The sequence below is a fragment of the Oncorhynchus kisutch genome, linkage group LG27 (assembly GCF_002021735.2).
Source record: "Oncorhynchus kisutch isolate 150728-3 linkage group LG27, Okis_V2, whole genome shotgun sequence".
Lineage (NCBI taxonomy): Eukaryota > Metazoa > Chordata > Actinopteri > Salmoniformes > Salmonidae > Oncorhynchus > Oncorhynchus kisutch.
Genome location: NC_034200.2, coordinates 7,057,704 through 7,079,615, shown reverse-complemented (window position 1 = coordinate 7,079,615; position 21,912 = coordinate 7,057,704). Strand labels below are relative to the sequence as shown.

General features: G+C 40.0%; 1 protein-coding gene across 1 annotated transcript in view; it reads left to right on the top strand.

The window, feature by feature from the left end:
* Window positions 1-4,760: 4,760 nt before the first annotated feature.
* The window catches only part of LOC109872364 (insulin receptor), a 103,987-nt gene continuing 86,835 nt past the window's right edge, over window positions 4,761-21,912 (top strand). The window contains exon 1 of the mRNA XM_020463571.2: window positions 4,761-5,946. Coding sequence (XP_020319160.1) covers window positions 5,862-5,946 — 85 coding nt within the window. The 5' untranslated portion in view covers window positions 4,761-5,861. The remainder of the gene's footprint in view (window positions 5,947-21,912) is intronic.

Sequence of the window (21,912 nt, the reverse complement as noted above, 5' to 3'; positions counted from 1 at the left end):
ATTGGTCATCTCGTGTACAATCTGTGTTTCAGTCTGATCAGCTGTAGCCAACTAACAATCACAGCTGCAGGTGCCTAGAGAAGCCTATGAGCTCAGATCCCATCTGGCCAGGGGAAACGAAGCAGTAATAGCCTAAGCTATGTTCCTGTATTTATAGCCGAAAATAGGCCTATTTATTTGTGTTAAGAGAAAATGTGAATGTCATCAAATTTGTTTTATATTACAACTTCAGGCGGCTAGGCTACTTAGACATTATCAATCCAAAAGGATTGACTGGAATTAATCAATTAACACAATAGTGATGATGTACTGTGTGAGTAACTATTTAATTACAGATGTAAAGTCGTACAGCAAGCGCAGCCCTGTTAGTTGTATTGTCCAATCGCAGTTGTTGTGTAGTTTTTACAATACGACCAGATTATAAAAAGTCTTGTCCCATCATAGCCCATAAAACACAGTTTTACAGCTGACTTATTACTATGCCAAGAGTGTGCATAGCTGTCATCAAGGCAAAGGGTGGCTACTTTGAAGAATATCAACTATAAAATATATTTAGATTTGTTTAACACTTTTTTGGTTACTACATGATTCCATATGTGTTATTTAATGGTTTTGATGTCTTCTCTATTATTCTACAATGTATAAAATAGTAAAAATAAAGAAAAACCCTTGAATGAGTAGGTGTGTCCAAACTTTTGACTGGTACTGTAAGAATTCAGACCCTTTACTCAGTACTTTGTTGATGGACCTTTGGCAGCGATTACAGCCATGAGTCTTCTTGGGTATGATGTTACAAGTTTGGCACAACAGTATTTGGGGATTTTCTTACATTCTTCTCTGCAGGGCCTTTCAAGCTCTGTCAGTTTGGATGGGGAGCGTCGCTGCACAGGTACCCTTCTCCAGATCTGTGCCTCGACACAATCCTGTCTCGGAGCTCTACGGACAACTCCTTTGCCCTCATGGCTTGGTTTTTGCTCTGACATGCACTATCAACTGTGGGACATTATATAGACAGGTGTGTGCCTTTCCAGATCATGTCCAATCAATAGAATTTACTACAGGTGGACTCTAATCAAGTTGTAGAAACATCTCAAGGATGATCAATGGAAACAGGATGCACCTGAGCTCAATTTTGAGTCTCATAGCAAGTTTTAATACAATATTTCTGTTTTCTATTTTTAATACATTTGCTGACATTTCTAAAAAAAAATGTTTTTGTTTTGTCATTATGGGGTATTGTTTGTAGATTGATGAGGGGAAAAAAACACTGAATCCATTTTAAAATAAGGCTGTAACGTAACAAAATGTGGAAAAAGTCAAGTGGTCTTATTACTTTCCGAATGCACTTTATGGAAGCCCAATTCATTTGTATATGTTGATGCTATCTCAACATTTAGTATCTACAAATGTTGAGATACTACCTCAAAATATTGAGATACTACCTCAAGATATTGAGATCCTAACTCCACATTTTGAGATACTAACTAGAAATGTTACCTGGTTAAGTTCTCAAGCTTCTCCACGGGGAGCTCCAGCCGTTTCACAATTTTGTTTTAGCCCTGAACTAGTTCACTTGATTCGCCTAATAATTTAAAAGCATGCATGAAGGTGTCTTTAATATAATACACTTCTCAAAAATTAATGTAGTACCAAAATGGCTGCATAGTGGCTTCAATACAGCATCCCCTGTCAGTCATCCAGGGTTTATAGACATCATTGGTGTGTGTGTGCGTGTTTGTGCATGTGTTTGAATTCCTGTAAGATTGAGGGCTATTTTCTCTTAATTGGTGACAGAAGAGGTTCCTTTTTTTAATCCGAAATCTACTGGTCCTGCTGGGAAGGCAGGATGCTAACAGGTAGTGAGTTAACACTGGTAGTATTGTCTAGCCAATCCCCTGGCTGCCAGTACAGGAAAACTAATCTAAGTCATCTTTCCGCTTGTTGTTATCAGTTATAAGCATCACCCATCAACTTTTCAACACAGGCAGGCTTGTGGTTAGTTATGATTACAGTAAATGAACAATAAGCATCTCCACCCTATCAAATCATGCATCCCAAATGGGAGCCTATTCCCTATGTAGTGAACTACTTTTGACCAGGGCCCATTGGGCTCTCATCGAAAGACGTGCACTATATAGGTAATAGGGTGCCATTTTGGACGCAATGTAGTAAAATCTATTTTTATATTATTTTTTATTATCTATCTAGAACCCTTATTATACCAGTTAAGTTGGTTGAGAAGAACACACTGTCCTCTCCACGCCAGCAACGAAGTGTGGGAAAGAGTTGCAGCCAGGGAAGAGGAGAGCCAGCATTTGTGGGTCGTTCCACCAGTTCGCTGCCTTTTGAGAAGTGTTACTTGGTCCCAAAAAACATTTATCATAAAGAGCACGTTTAACTTAATAAAAAACACGTTGTCCCAACTCAAGAGGGATAGGCCTTTGAAAAAGCCTTTTTGGTTCCAGGGAGAAAGAAGCCTTTTGTGTTCCACAGAACCATTTTGGGTTCCATGTAGAACCCTCTGTGGAATGGGTTCTACCTGGAACCAAACATGTTTTTCAAGGAGTTATCCTATGGGGACAGCTGAAGAACCCTTTTAGGATCTTTTTTTCTAAGTGTACTGTAAACATCAACACATATATGTTAGTCCCAAATGGCATCCTATCCCCCTATATAATGCTCAACTATTTAGGGAATAGGTCGCCATTTGGCACGGAAACATACTCCTACATCTTCAATAGTGTCTCTCTACAGCAGTGTAGGAAGAGACCCCTTCAGTTCAGCCCTTTAAGACTGGCACGTGAGACTATGTATGCCGCAAATGCACCCTATTCCCTACGTAGTGCATAACTTTTTTTAAAGTAGTGTACTAGTGCACAATGAGGAGAATAGGGTGCGATTTGGGATGTAACCCACCTTTGAAACAATGCATGCATACAGAGAACACAAGTGAATTCAGAAAGCTAAAACTGGAAACAATTGGTACACAAATGTCTTAGTGATAGTCAGTTGTGTAAAGTACTTAAGTAAAAATACTTGAAAGTACTACTTACGTAGTTTTCGGAGTATCTGAACTTTACTTTATTATTTCTATTTTTGACAACTTTTACTTCACTACATTCCTAATGAAAAGTATGTACTTTTTACTCCATGCATTTACCCTGACACCCAAAAGTACTCGTTACATTTTGAATGCTTAGCAGGACAGGAAAATTGCCTAATTCACACACTTATCAAGAGAACATCCCTGGTCATCCTACTGCCTCTGATGTTTGTAAATGATGTCTGAGTGTTGGAGCATGCCCCTGGCTATCCGTAAATAAAATAAACAAGAAAATTACTCTGTCTGGTTTGCTTTATGTAAGGAGTTTGAAATGATATATACTTTTACTTTGATACTTAAGTATATTTTAGCAATTACATTTACTTTCGATACTTAAGTACAGTACCACGTTTGAAATGATGTAATACATACATACATACATACATACATACATACACACACACACACACACACACACACACACACACACAAACACACACACACACACACACACACACACACACACACACACACACACACACACACACACACACACACACACACACACACACACACACACACACTACCAGTCAAAGGTTTTAGAACACCAACTCATTCCAGGGTTTTTCTTTATTTCTACTATTTTCAAAACTATGAAACAACACATGAAATCATGTAGTAACCAAAAAAGTGTGAAACAAATCTTATATTTGTTAAAATTTTTATATTTGAGATTCTTCAAAGTAACAACACCTTGTCTTGATGACAGTTTTTCACACTCTTGGCATTAAGACAAAAAATAAGAAAAACCCTTGAATGAGTAGGTGTGTCCAAACTTTTGACTGGTACTATATACTTAAAACAAAATGCTTTTAGACTTTTACTCAAGTAGTATTCTACTGGGTGACTTTCACTTTTATTTGAGTCATTTTCAATTAAGGTAGGTTTACTTTTACTCAAGTATGAAAATTGGATACTTTTTCCACCACAGGTGATAGTTCCTCTCTAAGGGTTAGCATTGACATAGGGAGGATATGGTCTATCTGAGCATAGGAGTTTCAGTGCAGCTGTTTTTCCCATAAAGGCTGCCAAGAACTAACACAGAGAGAAGAGATATCAACGCTGGACAATGTGATATTTATACAGGTAACCTAGTGGTTTGAGCGTTAGGCCAGCAACCTTCGAATCCCCGAGCTGACGAGGTAAAAATGGTTCTGCCCCTGAGCAAGGCAGTTAACCCACCGTTCCCCGGGCGTCAAAAACGTGGATGTTGATTAAGGCGACAGTCTAAGTAATTAATAATAATAAAAATCCCCATCCAAATCAGTCAATTTAAACTATTGTTTTTTTCTCCATGGGCTGCATCTCAATCTCTCACACCCACCTATTTCGGCCTTCCGCATTTGCGTGAAAGGTGGCCAAGATATAGCATTATTTCTTAGACATCCCGAAAATCGGTCTTCTTCTAAATATAGGACAGACACTTAAAAATCTTATTCCTTATGATTCATTTTTTAACTATTTTTTTTGGACATTTATGAATGTGTTATTTAATAATGCGTTTCTATGGGTTATAGTAGTAAAGATTATCCATGGTATGACCCCCGCTCGTTTGTAGCTTATTCACAGATGCAATGTAGGTTTTTACAGTATCTTTAGTCTAACTGCCTAATCCAATATATTCCAGTCCGTGTTTCCCTTTAGCCCCAGCTGGCTCACTTGCAGGTTTTGTTTACTGGCGGAGGAGAGGCAGAGAAGAGGATTTAACAATCTACCTCTCATGTGGGAGACTAAAATATAAGTTTTCGAATTTATTTTTTGCTGTTGTCGTCGTGCAATAACCATGTGGTCATTTTGAAGGGAGATATCCCTTATGTAAAATCACCGAAACGCGCTTTATTGTGAAGAAATAGTGCGAACAATTTGACCAACGGTGAAGTCTGACAGTCAATGTTGTCTTGAGTGGAAGTCTCGTTAATGTCAGTATTGACCGAATCGAGTTTACGGTTTAATTATTTATTCTCTCCATACAAGGTTCAGTTGAGTTTAAGGAAACTATCTATTAATCGCAATACTTTTGCGTTTATTATTGTGGTATTTTTTGTGAAAGACACCAGCGGTGAGCGTGAAACGCAGTGACCCGTGGATTTGGTTTAGTACGCCACGCGTGCCATGAACCTGAAGTTGTCATAAGGGAAGCTACAGAATGTGGGACTGCGACACGAGAGAAATTGCTGCACATCACTAGCTGTGATATTCCCAATGCAAGGGAATAAGCCATTTCCGAAGTAGATACACGGCGCCATAGCGAGTGTTACCGAAAGCGTAATTCAATTGCGAGTTGGTATCAAATCGCACTAACTTGCGTTGTGGCCTGCTGCACAGCCAGCTAACAGTAGCTAGCAGTTAGCTAGCTACTCAGCTTGGCCTGTTCTGACTTTCGAGACTGCGGATTGAATCAAGAACAATTGAAAAGACTCAATGCCATGCAAGTTCATGGCAAGTGAGACTTTAGCTTCGTTTGTCCACAATGAATCACACTGTTGCATTTGTTTGTGGCGATTTTGAATATCCACCAGATCTGTACAGATAACTAGCAGTGGCTAACCAGGTAGCTAGTGAACACGTTGGACTCTTAACTTCCCTCCGCCCATTTTCCCGGAATGCATGTTTTTATTTTTGTTTACCTCTGGGTTCTCGTGGTTTAGCTAACGAACCAATTGACAGCTACCACTTGCCAGCTAGTTTTAACCGAGTTGACACGGATTCTAACCCAGTTCTCGACTGTGTCCTCGGTCGGATATTGATTTAAGTAAATATGTGTCAGCGGACTTTACTTGTGGTTTTTGTGACTGCTGTCTACGTATGGAATTGTCAGCCAACGAATGGAGAAAATACAGAAAGTAAGTAGCTAGTTATAATCTTCTCACCCTACTCATCTGTTTCAGATGTGTTCACTTGCATAATTGTACCTAATTTAACAATGTCACTGTTAAATTAGGTGTCACCTTTGGAAGGCTCTGCTTTGACATCAATATCCGCTATGATGACAGCAAGGCCAGCCTTTTCGTTAGATACGCTAGATTTAAACGGACAAAGGTCTATTTTATTGACTTTTTGGTTTGTAAAAAAAATTACTTAACCACCTAAACTGATCAAAATGCCTTTGCAACCTGCAATTGTTCATGTCTATCCCATAAATGTGCTTGGCTATCAAATGGGTGCGTACAATGTACATCACATTGATTAGGGGTAGGGTGTTAGGGCTCAAAATGAGACACTGGTTCTGGTGTTATACTTTGTATTCCATATAGTACACAGAACGCTTTATTTCATGAGGGTGTGAGACTTACAATCGCTGAGATCTTATTTTCACGTGATCAGAAAAAGTACAAAAAAAATTGTGGACAGGACAATGATAAACCCTTGTCAAAAAGGCACAAAATCATCTGTATGGATTCTTAATTTCAACAAGTTTTGTCCAATGTCTTAAGATGGAGTGATCATATTGTTCTGACATTTATGAAATGTATATGTAATATTATGACAATTAGGCTCCTAATATGCACATTAGGCAGTAGGGAATGCATAATTACAGTAATTGAGGCCAATTGTCATATTATTAACAAATATACATGCTTTATGCATAACTGAGAGTTTGTAATAAATTGAAACATTTTTTGAAATTAGAATAAAAAAATATATACGGCTTTATGCAAATTAGATGCATAATAATATGCTAAGTAGTCTATACAGAATAAAACAAATAAAGTATGTTAAACCCATTAATTTAAAGTCAGGTGGTCCTATTGTTAACATATATATTGAGATATTATGCACTCCTGGGAGTCTACACTGAAGAGTAAGGTGGCGCCCACACACTTGAGTGCAGACACACAAACAAACAAAGATTGACTGTTGTGTTGCAAATACCAGTAAATTAGTTAACAAAATGACAGATTAAAAGAGGGTACTTAATGTCAAACCAGACACTCTGAAATCACAGCAGGTTTATCACAGGACTGGATCAAATTGGATTAAACAAATTAGCATATTTCAAATTAATGGTAAAGGAACCGGATGCACATGTACAACAGTAAGTGAGTAAACAAAGACAGAGATTAAAATAGTTAGTTTGGCCTTAAAGTTATGTCAAACCAACCACTTTCATTGCAGGTTTTTTACGACACTGATTTGAATGCGATTGGATAAACCAAATTAGTTCAAATGAATGGTAAGGATAAAGGATGGACATGGTACAAAATAACCTAGCTTCTGTTGTCCTCCCAACAAAGATGGAGCTTAAAAGAAGGCAATTTACACTCACCGGCCCGTTAATTAGGTACACCCATCTAGTACTGTATCGGGACCCCCTTTGCCTCCAGAACAGCCTGACTTCTTTGGGGCATATATTTTACAAGTTGGAAACATTCCACAGGGAGGTTGGTTCATGCTGACGTGATGGCATCACGTAGTTGCTGCAGATTGGACGGCAGTACACCACCGCCACCATTCTGTACCTTTGACATCAGTCAGGATGGGTCCATGTACTCATGCTGCTTGCAGCAAATCCTGACTCTGCCATCAGTATGACTCAAAAGGAACCGGGATTCCTCGGAAAAGGCCATGTTTTTCCACTCCTTAATTGTCTAGTGTTAGTAATCGTGTGCCAACTGGAGCCGCTTCTCCTTGTTTTTAGCTGATAGGGGTGGAACCCAGAACAGTGGTCGTCTGCTGCAATAGCCTGTGTGTGACGAGGATCGACGAGATGCCATTCTGCACACCACTGTTGTGCTGTTATTTGTCTTATTTGTGGCCCCAGTGGATGAGCCTATGCCCTCCCATGCCCACTCATGGCTGCACCGCTGCCCAGTCATGTGAAATCCATAGATTAGGGCCTAATTTATTTATTTCAATTGACTGATTTCCTTATGAACTCTTAACTCAGTAAAATCTTAGAAATTGTTGCATGTTGCATTTATACATTTTTTCATTGTAAGTTGTTACGTCTTACATGTCCAAGCAGGAATGCATGATTAAAAATATTTCCATATGCAACCTAATCCAGTTATTGTCATGCATTTTGGATGGACAATTAAAAAAAATATTGTACCGTCAAATAGGGCTCCAGAATGTTTTGTTAAATAGAGATTCATTTGCCTTCATCTTTTATGTACATTAACATTATATATTTGCTTAATTCAATTGGTGCTAATTCACCGCCTGAGGAAGTAGAAACTCAACACATTAGCTAGATCACGAACTGTAAATATAACACCTACTGCTAGTAGCCATGTAAGTGCAATGAGGCTAGTTCCCTTGCGATGGCCGATGCTCAATTTCACACCCTCTGTATTTCAAAGACATATCGGGTATCTTGATTGTAGAAGAGTGCTTTGAGCACAGTAATGATAGTTGAAAAATAACAACTATACCTACAGTAGAAGGCTGAGACATTCCTCTCTTTTTAATATGGACAACTAGTTGCTTCCAAAGTTGTATTTTTTTCCCCTGCCATTGCATTTTGAAATGTTCTACAATCATGAGTAGGAGAGTGAGTGAGAGGCTCGTTCCTTACAGCAGCCTGCCCCAGTGAAACAGGCAGGCACACTGTCAGGGCAGACACTTATTACAGGAATCATGAGGAAAATGCACTTTACTGTTGAACAAATGTATCTGTACAAAAATAGGACTTTTTGATTGAGGTGGAATGGGCAGCTCGCACCAGTGCAAGCAATTAAAAATGAAACTCGCACAGCCAAGTTAAAAGGTCGCAAAATATGACTAAATTGTCACACTCTGGATTCCTGCGTATGGTTTCTATTCACCCCGTCTGCACCTGGTGACCCACTCGTGATTTTTAAAAAACGATTTGAAAAGATGGTAAGAGTCAATGTAGTAGAATTATTGACACTTTGTGATGAAATAGGCCTATACCTAGTCTTGCACCAACACTATGCACCATTAATGTATTTAGGCATGGGAGTTAACCCTTAAACAGCCTTTGTCTAGCAGCATTGCAACAAATCAAACGCTCAACTAACACCTCTGTACTTGTTTTGGATGTTAAATGCTGTCGAGTTTGGTTCCAGCCTATGTGACGGAACGAGTTGGACTGAGAGTTGGAAAAAACCTAATAGTAATGTGAAGCTACCTTTTTCATTAAACTGAAAGGGGGGGTGTTGAGATTGGGTAATGGCATCAGACCAGTTTGTGAGATTCTGTTGCGGGACTGACAATTCATAAACAATTTGTGTATTGCTCGGCTACTGGCTCTGGCTGGCCCCCTTCTCGCACCTCTCCGACTTGACAGTGAACCAGTGAGTGAGTGAGAGAAACTTGGGTCTCACTGAAAGTGTTTCATAACATTGACTGACAGTAACTGACCAACGCTTTTGCTGAACCAAGCCCGTGTCTGCATGTGACCTATGTTGTGAAGGAATTGTAAATGTTTATTGACCCAATACAAAAGTGGACAATTCTGGCTTGGACAAGCTTAATTAATTAGCTTGTCAAAATGGCTAAATGAAACTAAAATCCTTGGTGGGTTTTATATTTAAATTTTTACATTTACATCACCCCATTTTACATACTGAAGGTTTGAGTATAGATTAAGAATTGCCCTATCTGTATCCTGTATCCGTTCTATTCTGTTGTCAGATCTGTATGCACAGGTCTCACCCTCCTTCCACATGGTAGAATGTCTTACATTCTATTTCTGCCTGTAATGTTTGTTCATCATTACACTCTATTGTGCTACCATCCATCGTACGGTAGGTCACCTCGGGTACCAAGATACAGTAGTTAACCACAGGTCTCCAATGTAAAGTAGTAGTTCACCTCAGGTCTCCAACGTAGAGTAGTTCACCTCAGGTTACCAATGAAATCATCTGAAGTGGTCAGATTGATATTGTCTGGTTTGACAACCTATCTTAGAAGTGTGCCTGAGGCTGGTCTAGCAGGTAATGCTGCCGCCTGCAGCATGTACACGTCACCCTTCAGCATGGGCACGTGTCCCGGCCCTACTACTACTCTGCGTCTACCTCCCTATCAGTGCCTCCCTGCTCATTTCCACTTAGCAGAATACATGTATTTTTGATATCTCCAAAGTGGCCAGGTTGTCAAACTAGACATTATCAATCTATTCCTGAACCAGACAGTATCTACAGTGCATTCAGAAACTATTCAGACCCCTTGACTTTTTCAACATGCTGTTACGTTACAGCCTTATTATAAAGTGTATTAAATTAAAATTTGTACTCAATCTACACACAATAACCCATAATGACAAAGCGCAAACTGGTTTTTAGACATTTTTGCAAATGTATTAAAATTAAAAAACACCTTTTTATTTATATACAGTACCAGTCAAAAGTTTGGACACCTACTCATTCCAGGGTTTTTCTTTATTTTTACTATTTTCTACATTGTAGAATAATAGTGAAGACAAACTATGAAATAACACATACAGAATCATGTAGAAACCAAAAAAGTGTTAAACAAATTAAAATATATTTGAGATTCTTTTAAGTAGCCACCCTTTGCCTTGACGACAGCTTTGCACACTTCGCATTTCCTCAACCAGCTTCATGAGGAATGCTTTTCCAACAGTCTTGAAGGAGTTCCCACATATGCTGAGCACTTGTTGGCTGCTTTTCCTTCACTCTGCAGTCCAACTCATCCAAACCAACTCAAAACAAATGATAGTCCCACTAAGCACAAACCAGATGGGAAGGCATATCGCTGCAGAATGCTGTGGTAGCCATGCTGGTTAAGTCTGCCTTGAATTCTAAATAAATCACAGATGGTGTCACCAGCAAAGCACCATCACACCAACTACACATGCAGAGATCATCCACTCACTGACTCTGCGTCTCACAAGACACGGCGGTTGGAACCAATAAATCTCAAATTTTGACTCGTCAGTGCAAAATCTGTTCTTTGGTCTGGTGTAATGTTCATTGCTCGTGTTTCTTGACGCAAGCAAGTCTATTATTATTATTGGTGTCCTTTAGTAGTGGTTTCTTTGCAGCAATTCGACCATGAAGGCCTGATTCACGCAGTCTCATCTGAACAGTTGACGTTGAGATGTCTAACTTGAACTCTGAAGAATTTAGGCTGCAATCTGAGGTGCAGTTAACTCTAATGAACTTATCCTCTGCAGCAGAGGTAATTCTGGGTCTTCCTTTCCTGTAGCGGTCCTCCTGAGAGCCAGTTTCATCAAAGCGTCTGATGGTTTTTGCGACTGCAGTTTAATAAACTTTTCTCCGATTGTCTGACCTTCATGTCTTTAAGTAATAGACTGTCATTTCTCTTTGCAGATTTGAGCTGTTCTTGCCATAATATGAACTTGGTCTTTTACAAAATAGGGCTGTTTTCTGGTTACTATTTGATTACACATGTATTATTTCTTAGTTTTGCTGTCTTCACTATTATTGTACAATGTAGAAAATAATACATTAAGCAAAACCTTTGACTGAGTAGGTGTCCTAACCTTTCACTGGTACTGTATGCAAATTAAATGTAATATTTCAGTTATACATTTTTTATACAATTCTAAACCTGTTTTTTGCTTTGTTTTTATGGTGTATTTTGTGCAGATTGAGGGAACGCTCTAACCACTAGGCAGGTAGCCACTAACCACCAGACAGGTAGCCACTAGGCAGGTAGCCACTAACCACCAGGCAGGTAGCCTAGTGGTTAGAGCGTTGGGCCAGTAACCGAAAGATTGCGAGATCAAATACCCAAGCTGACAAGGTAAAAATATGTTGCTCTGTCCCTGAACAAGGCAGTTAACCCACTGTTCCTAGGCTGTCATTGTAAATAAGAATTTGTTCTTAACTGACTTGCCTAGTTAAACAAAGATAATCCATTTTAGAATAAGGATGACAAATGTGGAGAAAAGTCAAGGGGTCTGAATTTTTGCCGAATGGACTGTACATGTATCTATCCTTGAAGTGCTCAGGAGAGGGAATAGTCTAACCAGAAACCGTATCAATCCATCTCACTCATGAAGCTCAATTTCCACGCCTCCTTTTGTCACAAGTGTCACCCAGTGTGTAACTCTACTAAAGAACTAACTCTTGTTAAATGTCACTGTCGTCAAATGAGATCCGGTTGGTCTGTAATTGTGTAACATAAGCTATTGTCTGCATCCCAGATGATACCCCGTTCCCTATGTATACTGAACACAAATATAAATGCAACATGTAAAGAGTTGGTCCCATGTTTCATGTGATAAAATAAAAGATCCCAGAAATATTGCATACACACAAAAAGCTTTTTTTCCCCTCAAATTTTGTGCATAAATTTGTTTACATCCCTGTGAGCATTTCTCTTTGGCCATGATAATCCATCCACCTGACAGGTGTGGCATATCAAGAAGCTGATCATTACACAGGTGCACCTTGTGCTGGGGACAAAAAAAGGCCACTCTAAAATGTGCAATTTTATTACACAACACAATGCCACAGATGTCTCAAGTTTTTAGGGCGAGTGCAATTGGCCTGCTGACTGCAGAGCTGTTGCCAGAGAATTTTATGTTAATTTCTCTACCATAAGATTCCTCTTTGTAAAAGTATTTATTTTCAACTCGCAATCTGTGGATTCTATTCGATTAGAAAGATTGAAATTGTATGTTAAACGTCACAGTATAGTTGAAAGATATGTGTTGCGTAGAAACCCGACGAGGGTGGCCAGCAGAGATGGGTGGGAAGGGCTGAGGGAGGCTGAGGATTGGGATGTGGAATTGGAGACAAGTGGGAGATAAAAGTAAAAAATAAAGTCAAGTTGAAACATAAAAAGTACATTTGAATGACACTGAGGCAGTGTTTTTACAACTAATGCCGGTTTGCCTGAGGCTGATGCCGTGCAGGTGTTTGTACACATGCATGTACACGCATTCATTCAAATAAACACATACAAGAACACACGCATACATGTAATAGTGCCAGACATGCACACAAACATATAATTTGCTTTGCTGTTATGATTTTAGTTGTCCTTGATATCCATATCCATGTGCTTCTACACCTGCATTGCTTGCTGTTTGGGGTTTTAGGCTGGGTTTCTGTACAGCACTTTGAGATATCAGCTGATGTACGAAGGGCTATATAAATACATTTGATTTATTTATTTATATTTGACATTTTATTGCATTGTTTGTTTTCTTCTGTCTTTTCACTTTCTCTTTAGTTCATTCTCTTGGCTGTTGGTGCATTGGGGTTTCTTGGGGGTGGGGAATGGAATTAATTGTATTTTTTATTTTTCTTCTTGGGGGGACTGTGGGAGGGGTCTCGAATGGTTGAGGGACAGCTATTGGGGAACTGTGGGGGGATCTTGGAGGGTTCATAGTTTACGTTTTTTGGCCTTGTGGGAGATCTGTCAACTTAGCCTTGAGCAGGGTATTGACCCTGGATGCTTCTGTGTGTCGCTCTGAATGGGAGTCTGTTCGATGACTGGTATGATGTAGTTGTTGAGTGGCTTCACTGCAAGTATATTGTATGTTTCGGATATTCAATAAAATAAATACAAATATTCCTCCAATGTTTTAGAGAATTTTGCAGTATGTATGGCGTCGAGCGGTGGCGTCGAGCGGTTTGCTGATGTCAACTTTGTGAACAGAGTGTCCCGTGGTGGGGTTATGGTATGGGCAGGCATAAGCTACGGACAACGAACATAATTGCATTTTATCGATGGCAGTTTGAATGCACAGAGATACCGTGACGAGCTCCTGAGGCCCATTGTCGTACCATTCATCCACCGTCATCACCTCATGTTTCAGCATGATAAGGCACTGCATCTCAGTGCTAGAGGAGTTACTACAGACCCTGGTTCAATTCCAGGTTGTATCACAACTGGCCGTGATTGGGAGTCCCATAGGGCGGCACACAATTGGCCCAGCACTGTCTGGGTTAGGGTTTGGCTGGGGTAGGCAGTCATTGTAAATAAGAATTTGTTCTTAATTGACTTGCCTAGTTAAGTAAAAAAATTGGGTGCTGACATGGCCATCACACAGGGAGAGTCAGTCAGTGGTGATCTCAGGTAATGAATCTGGTTATGTCCCAAAAGGCACCGTATTCCGTATATAGTGTACTACTTTTGACCAGCGCCCATCAAAAATAGTGTACTATATTGGGAATAGGGTGCCATTTGAGACACTCCTGTGAGAAAATCATGAGTGTGTGTGTGGTTGACACACAGGAATTGTTTGTCTTTATTGTTCTCTTGAACAATAGTCCTTTAATCCTGGGTGACATGTTCAACTTTGTCAAGCTGTGAAACACCTCATTTTCAAGCAACTCAAGCACCTGGATCTGTGTGTATCAAGCAACTGAGTAAAAATGCTGATCTAGGATCAGTTCCCCTGTCTATAATCTTACTCATTATGATCTAAAAGGCAAACCTGAACCTACATCAACACTCCTACTCCGAGATGCTTGATACATATGGCCCTTGATCTGACAATGTGCTTTCTTTCTGAGGTGCGTACTCAGTACGTGGAGGCCTAACTGACCTTGATCAAGGAAATGTCCTTCTTATTCTGCAGGTAATAATTATCTCAGTGTCAACAACGGCCCTCAACAATGCCCATTCATATTACATGATACCATAAAGCAGGCAGGGATCCATTGTAGTGTTGCACGGTATACCGGTACCAAAACACTGCCAACATTTTAGAATATGATTTCATCTGATACTACTGAATTTTTCTACCCTAAAATTCTAAATGTTTATAAAGTCACTTTTGTTAATAAATTCAGTCAACACAAAAAAAGCAACAGTAACTCTCCTGTATGCGCCCATTCACTAATGTCCATTTCACTTTCATGTGTATATCACATGTAGCAGCTGTAATCAGCCAGCCACATACCCTACCAGCAATCACTCACAGGTTCTCTCCGTCCTCTCTTCCTGCGCATCTATTACATTTGGTTTTAAAATATAATTTAGCCATGATGTCAAGCAGGGATGCAGACCCTGGTGTTCTTCTGCTACATGTACATTTGATAGATTGGAGCAGTGTGCAGAGCGAGCAAAGTTGAAACATTGCATCATTTCATCACCTGGTATAACCAAGAGCATAGGCCTTTCTGAGTAGGCTTTGCAAGTTCGCTGTCACACAGCCTCTTAGTGTCAGAGAGAGAAAATAGAGCGCAGTACTTTACAACAATGAAAACGGCTCGTCTCTAGGGCACACCATTAATAAGAGATATTACCAGAGCGACTTTTTACAAATTCACATTCATTTTATATACTTTTACAAACAGCTGTTTTAAACTGTTCCCGCGTGGCTAATTATTGATTTGATAACAAACAACCTTGTTCAGTCATGTTACCTAACTAGCTAACAACCAGTTAAAGGAAAGATTCACCCATTAAGAATGTTCTATCTCTGAGTGATGTTCTATCGGTTCCCTTGGTCACTTCATGTATGTTTAAGCTATTGCCTGTCAAGCATGCAGAAATACAGCCGGTACACATGAAAACATGAAATGACCCCAGGAGTCGAAAGAATATCGCTCAGAGATGCAAAAAACTATATATAACATTCAAAATGGTTGTTTTACGTTGTGTAATGTGAAACAGGATATGTAAAAGTTAGTGCAGCTGGTGAGTTTGAGGAATTACTGAAGTACAGTGCATTCGGGAAAATAATTCAGACTCCTTGACTTTTCCACATTTTGTTACATTACAGCATTATTCTGGGGCGGCAGGTGGTTAGAGCGTTGGGCCATTGAGCATTAACCGAAAGGTTGCTAGGTCAAATCCCTGAGCTGACAAGGCAGTTAACCCACTGTTGCTAGGCTTTCATTGTAAATAAGTGTTCTTAACTGACTTGCCAAGTTAAATAAAGGTTTACATTTTGTTTTCCAGATGTGTCAAATACAATTTGATTTAATTTGAGGGGAACAAAGCAAAAATGCAGTGGAACTGGCTTCGAGGTCCAGAGTTGGGTTTGAAGGTCCTAGAGGCACAGTTCCTAAAAGCTTAAGCAATTATTCATCAATCGCCATCTAGTACCTTTAATACATTTATAGAGATTTTTTAGAACATCATAGGCATAGTTGATCTCAGACTATGGTTAATACCGCTAATCCTTTTTTAAGAGCCCCCTAGTAATTATTTAAAGTGCCTTTACTGTTCTGTTGTCTGAAACCTGAAATCTGTCTATTATTGGTAGCGTACTGGTTAGAGCATTGGGCCAGTAACTGAAAGGTTGCTAGATTGAATCCCCAAGCTGACAAGGTAGAAATCTGTTGTTCTGCCCCCAGAGCAAGGCAGTTAACCCACTGTTCCCCAGGTGCCAAAGACATGGATGTCGATTTAAGGCAGCCCCCCGCACCTCTCTGATTCAGAGGGGTTAAATGCGGAAGACACATTTCAGTTGACGGCATTCTTGGTATGGACTACATCACGCGCCGCTGCAGCCAATTGTCTGGTCCGCTGGTGCCTCCCTGATCTTAGCTCCAGCAGCATATGTTGGAAAACAATAAACCAACGATCCACCTAGTAAAATCTTGAAAAAGGAAGTGTTGCAATAGCTGCTGGGTGTTTGTGTTCTTCCTGAGGCCACACTAGTGTAGGAGCGAGAGGCGTGTGAGGCCCAGGGAGAGGTTTATGTCCCAAATGGCACACCATTCGTATGTAGTAGATTACTTTGACCTGTAGTGTAGGAGGGAGAGTAGAGGGAGAGACGCACTCGCACACATCTGGACAGTGCCCTTCTCCCTTCCGCCTGTTGTCTACTTTTTCAGACAAGGGCATCAAATTAACTGTGGTCAACCTACCGTTTCATTTTCACTTAAACTTTATTTATACAGGTTAGTCTAATTGAGATGTAAGTTAATTTTTTTTATTTATTTTTTTACAGTGAGACCTGTACAGTGTTTATGGAACCAGGCATGCAGCCAGTGTGGCTGTGGATGAAAACAAAATTCACCAGCCACTCAGACTATGTACTATATGTAGCTTCATACCAGCCACATTTTCAGTGCAGGTTTATTTAGCCCATTCATGTAGATACTATCTAAATGCATTCATAGTAGATGTAGGCAAGTATCTACATGCACTACATAAGAGTGCTGATGTTGGAGTTTTCTCCTTGAGTAGGTGAGTGTTTGAAGTGAATCAGAAGCTACATAGCTGCCCTTATGTAGTTGGCTTGCGGTTTCTTTTGGTATCTTCTTCCAGGAGAATCATGTCAGGACAACTGTACAGCTGCAGCTCCCCAGCATATTTAGGGGTTTTCATGTTCTGAAATGTTATTATATTCTGTAATATTATTTATATTCTGCAAAACCTTATCAGACAGTTTCATAATGTCTCTCAATTTCACCTCTAAATATCTTGTTCAATTACAGAGCTTTTTCTTTCCAATCATAGACAATGGAACCTAAATTCTCAATTGACTTTAAGGATTCTAGAATTGTAGTCTAGGTTCTAGAATGAATGACCTGTATCTCCAGACAGCAGATTGTAATGGACAGTGTTTTTTTGGCTAAAGTAAGTTTTATGTGCTATTTCAACAGATCAGTTTGCTCCAGCACCTACAGAGTTAACCTCTCACAGTCTACAGTAGATGACTGTTTAGGAATATACGATTATGTGTTAGTTTCTACGAAGATATTATTTCATTACTTGTTATTGCTGTGTTATATGATCCATTGCTGGCAATTCAGTGGTTTGCTCCAACACCTACAGAGTTAACCTCCCAGCATGACTGTCCTATGACTCAATCCTGACCTTTGATTTTAACTCTTCCTGTTGTTAGTTGATCACCCCTGTTATTTCTTCATGCACAGGAGAGGTGGTACAAACAACAATTAAAGCCAATTAAGTTTGAATTCCTTTGCATGGGGATTCTGCTGTTTTAAGGAATAGAAATACATCATACAAAATACACCCCCCTCTCCAACTCTCCTAATGGCTGTTAGACTCTGTCAGTGGTGGTGTGAGATATTATTGATCAGTGGAAATCTTCAGTCGTGATCCTTTTATAGATCATACAGTACCTCCGAGGCACAGACTTATCTCTGTGTCTGTGTGAGTTAGTCCAGCAGCCCCTGTCTGCCTGTCTGTGTGTGTGGCTGGTTTCCATGGTAACTCCATCGGTTTGCGTGATGTTCCCAAAACATCTCCTCTTCTTTTTTTCTCCAAGTTGATAGGAAGGACTCTTAACAGCTAGGTTGCTCCCCAAATGGCACCATATTACCTATGGGCGCTGGTCAAAAGTAGTGCACTATATAGGGAATAAGGTGCCATTTGAGCTCAGGCAGCCCTATACCTGTGGTGTTATGGATGGAATAGGATACCCCTCGACTGTTCATGAACTCTCTTACATCTGTGACGGTTGTCCCTGTTCTCCCGGTTTGTGTTCTACACCGTTGTGACATTGGAGGTATTATTTGTTTGCATCAATGTTCAGTCATAGTAAAAACTCAATGTTAGTCATCATAGAATCTGGTACAGGTGAATCATGATTTGTCGCTGGAGAGTAACCAGCTTTCTACAGATGGGCATAAAGTTATATGATGAAAGCCTAACCACCACACTCAGCCACTGCTGTGTGGTAGGGGTTGAACATTTTCCTGGTATTTTACAAATGTTCCATCCCGAGAATAAATCACTTTGCGATATACCTAAACCAACTATGTTTTTAGTGCCATTTAAATTGGACAATTAATAATGAGGCAAATAACAGTACTTTGGCTGTTTTTAGTTTTAATCCGTTTTTTTGTGAAACGCACCAAACAAGCTGTCGACCTAACCCTCAATGGATACAGCGAGCCGCGATATCATACACGAGATGTCCTGCTTCATCTCTGGCCCTTTGCTTCAAGTCTACACTGCAATGGAGTACCACCATCATGACAATCAACGTGTCCCCAAGGATAGGCTTCAAAACCATGGAAGGGTGGCAGCAGAGGAGGAATTTGGTTCGGATGAAAAAACCGCCCTTCAGAACACCTCTTCCATCTATCATGCATGGCAATGTAGAAAGCATAAGGAATAAGACTGATGAGTTACGGGCTTGTACCCAATACATCTGAGTACTGACAATCCTGCTTGATCTGTCTGAGACCTGGTTTACGGAACAGGATCCCGACTCTGTTGTGGAGCTGCATGGCTACACAATCGTTAGAACGGACCGAAGCATCAACTCTGGTAAGAGAAATGGTGGTTGAGAGTGTGCATTCGTCAAAGAGAAATATTGCAATCCTGCCCATATTACAACTAAGCACAAGGTCTGTACTAAATATATTGAACTCCTTGCTCTTAACCTACGGCCATACTACCTGCCACAGGAAATAAATCCAGTCCGATTTATTTATTGTTTACGTAGACTACTCTGCTGACACACTCAATGCTGCTGACTTGATTCATGACCTTGTATCCCAGGCTGAGACAGTCACCTGAAGCAGTAAAGCTAATCATGGGAGACTTTAATGTGTGCAATCCATCTCAACATTTACCATCATATCAGCAATATGTTCCCTACCCGAACTGAAGCCTGTCTGGACCTCTGTTATGGTAACATCCCAGGTGTATATTTTTCCAAGGCACTACCCAGTCTTGGGGGTTGGGACCATAACATGTTTCTGCTCATCCCAGTCTACAAAGTGCGTCTGCATCGAGAGAAGGCTTAAAAGGTAGAGATTAAAAGATGGACTCCTGAAGTGACTGAAGGTTGCTTACTTTTTCTGTGGCTTAACCTCTCTGGGATCGTTCGGGACGCTAGCGTCCCACCTCGCCAACAGCCAGTGAAATTGCAGGGCGCCAAATTCAAAACAACAGAAATTAAAATTCCTCAACCAAACAAGTATTTTTATACCATTTTAAAGATAAACTTCTCGTTAATCCAACCACAGTGTCCGATTTCAAAAAGGCTTTTCGGCAAAAGCAGAACATATCATTATGTTAGGTCAGCAACTAGTCACAGAAAGCATTCAGCCAATTTCCAACCAAAGAGAGGTGTCACAAAAAGCAGAAATATAGATACAATGAATCACTAACCTTTTACGATCTTCAGCAGATGACACTCCCGGGACTCAATGTTACACAATTACATGTATGTTTTGTTCGATCAAGTTCATATTTCTATCCAAAAACCTCAGTTTACATTGACGCCATGTTCAGAAATGCCTCCAAAACATCCGGAGAAATTGCAGAGCTACATCAAATACTCATCATAAACTTTGATGAAAGATACATGTTTTACATTGAATTAAAGATAAACTTGTTCTTAATGCAACCGCTGTGTCAGATTTCAAAAAAGCTTTACGGCAAAAGCACAATATTCAATAATCGCGCCCGCGTGACCGCGCAGTAAACTGATTGGCCTCAGCCTAGTCCACTTGTTGAAACACCTCTTATTTGACACCCTTCCACAATAGAAGCCTCAAACAACTTTCTAAAGACTGTTGACATCTGCTGGAAGCCTTGGGAAGTGCAATCTGGTCCCATAGACACAGCATATTGGATAGGCATTCACTTAAATGAAACTACAAACCTCAGATTTCCCACTTCCTGGTAGGATTTGTCTCAGGTTTTCGCCTGCCATTTGAGTTATGTTATACTCACAGACATCATTCAAACAGTTTTAGAAACTTCAGAGTGTTTTCTATCCAATACTACTACTAATATGCATATATTAGCATCTGGGATAGAGTAGCAGGCAGTTACTCTGGGCACCTTATTCATCCAAGCTACTCAATACTGCCCCCCTCTCACCAAGAAGTTAACAATTGTATTGATATTTACAGATGACATACAAGTTTCTTATTAAGGCACATGAAAGTTCACATGTTCAAGAAGGCATTTCTGCCACAAAAACACATTTAGATTATAATTTTTTTTTTTACGTTCAAACGGCTCTCCTGTGAAGTCGTGACTTGCGACATACACCTAGTTTCCTGAATTGGGTCATATATTTTCAAGCAGAGTGGTGGCTGCATTATTTTGTGGGTATGCTTGTAATCATTGAACTGGGGAGTTTTCAGAATAAAACATTTACGGAATGGAGCTAAGCACCGGCAAAAAATTTAAGGAAAACCCGTTTCCATTTGCTTTCGACCAGACACTGGGAGATGAATTCACCTTTCAGCAGGAGCTCTAACCTAAAACACAAGGTCAAATCTAAACTGGAGTTGCTTACCCAGAAGATGTTGAATGTTCCTAAGTGACCGAGTTAAAGTTTTGTCTTAAATCTGGTTGTCTAGCAATGGTTTTCTGGAAATGATCAACAATTTGAGAGAGATTGAAGAGTTTTAAATAATAATGGGCAAATGTTGCACAATCAGGGTGTAGAAAGCTCTTCAGCCATGTTCACATTGGCAGTTTGAAGTGATTCAAATCCTATTGATTCGCATATCCGATTCGAATCTGTTCTTTTTCCTGCAGTCTGAACATCCAAAAACCACATTGAATCGGATATTATTCGAGCCACATTTCAAACCACCTTCGTAGATGGTTTGAAGTTGGATACAAATCTGATTCCTGGCCATGACTTGTCTGAACGGTTAAATCTGATTTTATTTGAAAGTCTTTACCATTTGATTTTGAACATTCAAAGCAACTGGGAAACATCCATGGCAGGCATTGTCACCTTAGCTTGCTACGTAACTTCTGAGGGATAGGAAGCACGAGCACCACCACCAATCAGCCTACACCACTGCACACAGACCCGTCGTTACTGTGACAACTGCTTTAGCCTTGTTTGCAAATGACTGCTACCTGAACAAACACACACATCCTATTTGGTCACATGCAACTTGCTATTTGAACAGTCCGTAGTCCAAAACAGATTTGAAAAACAAAACTCTATGAGCATTAAGGCCTCCAGTGCCAAGCAGCATTGTAAGGCTGCG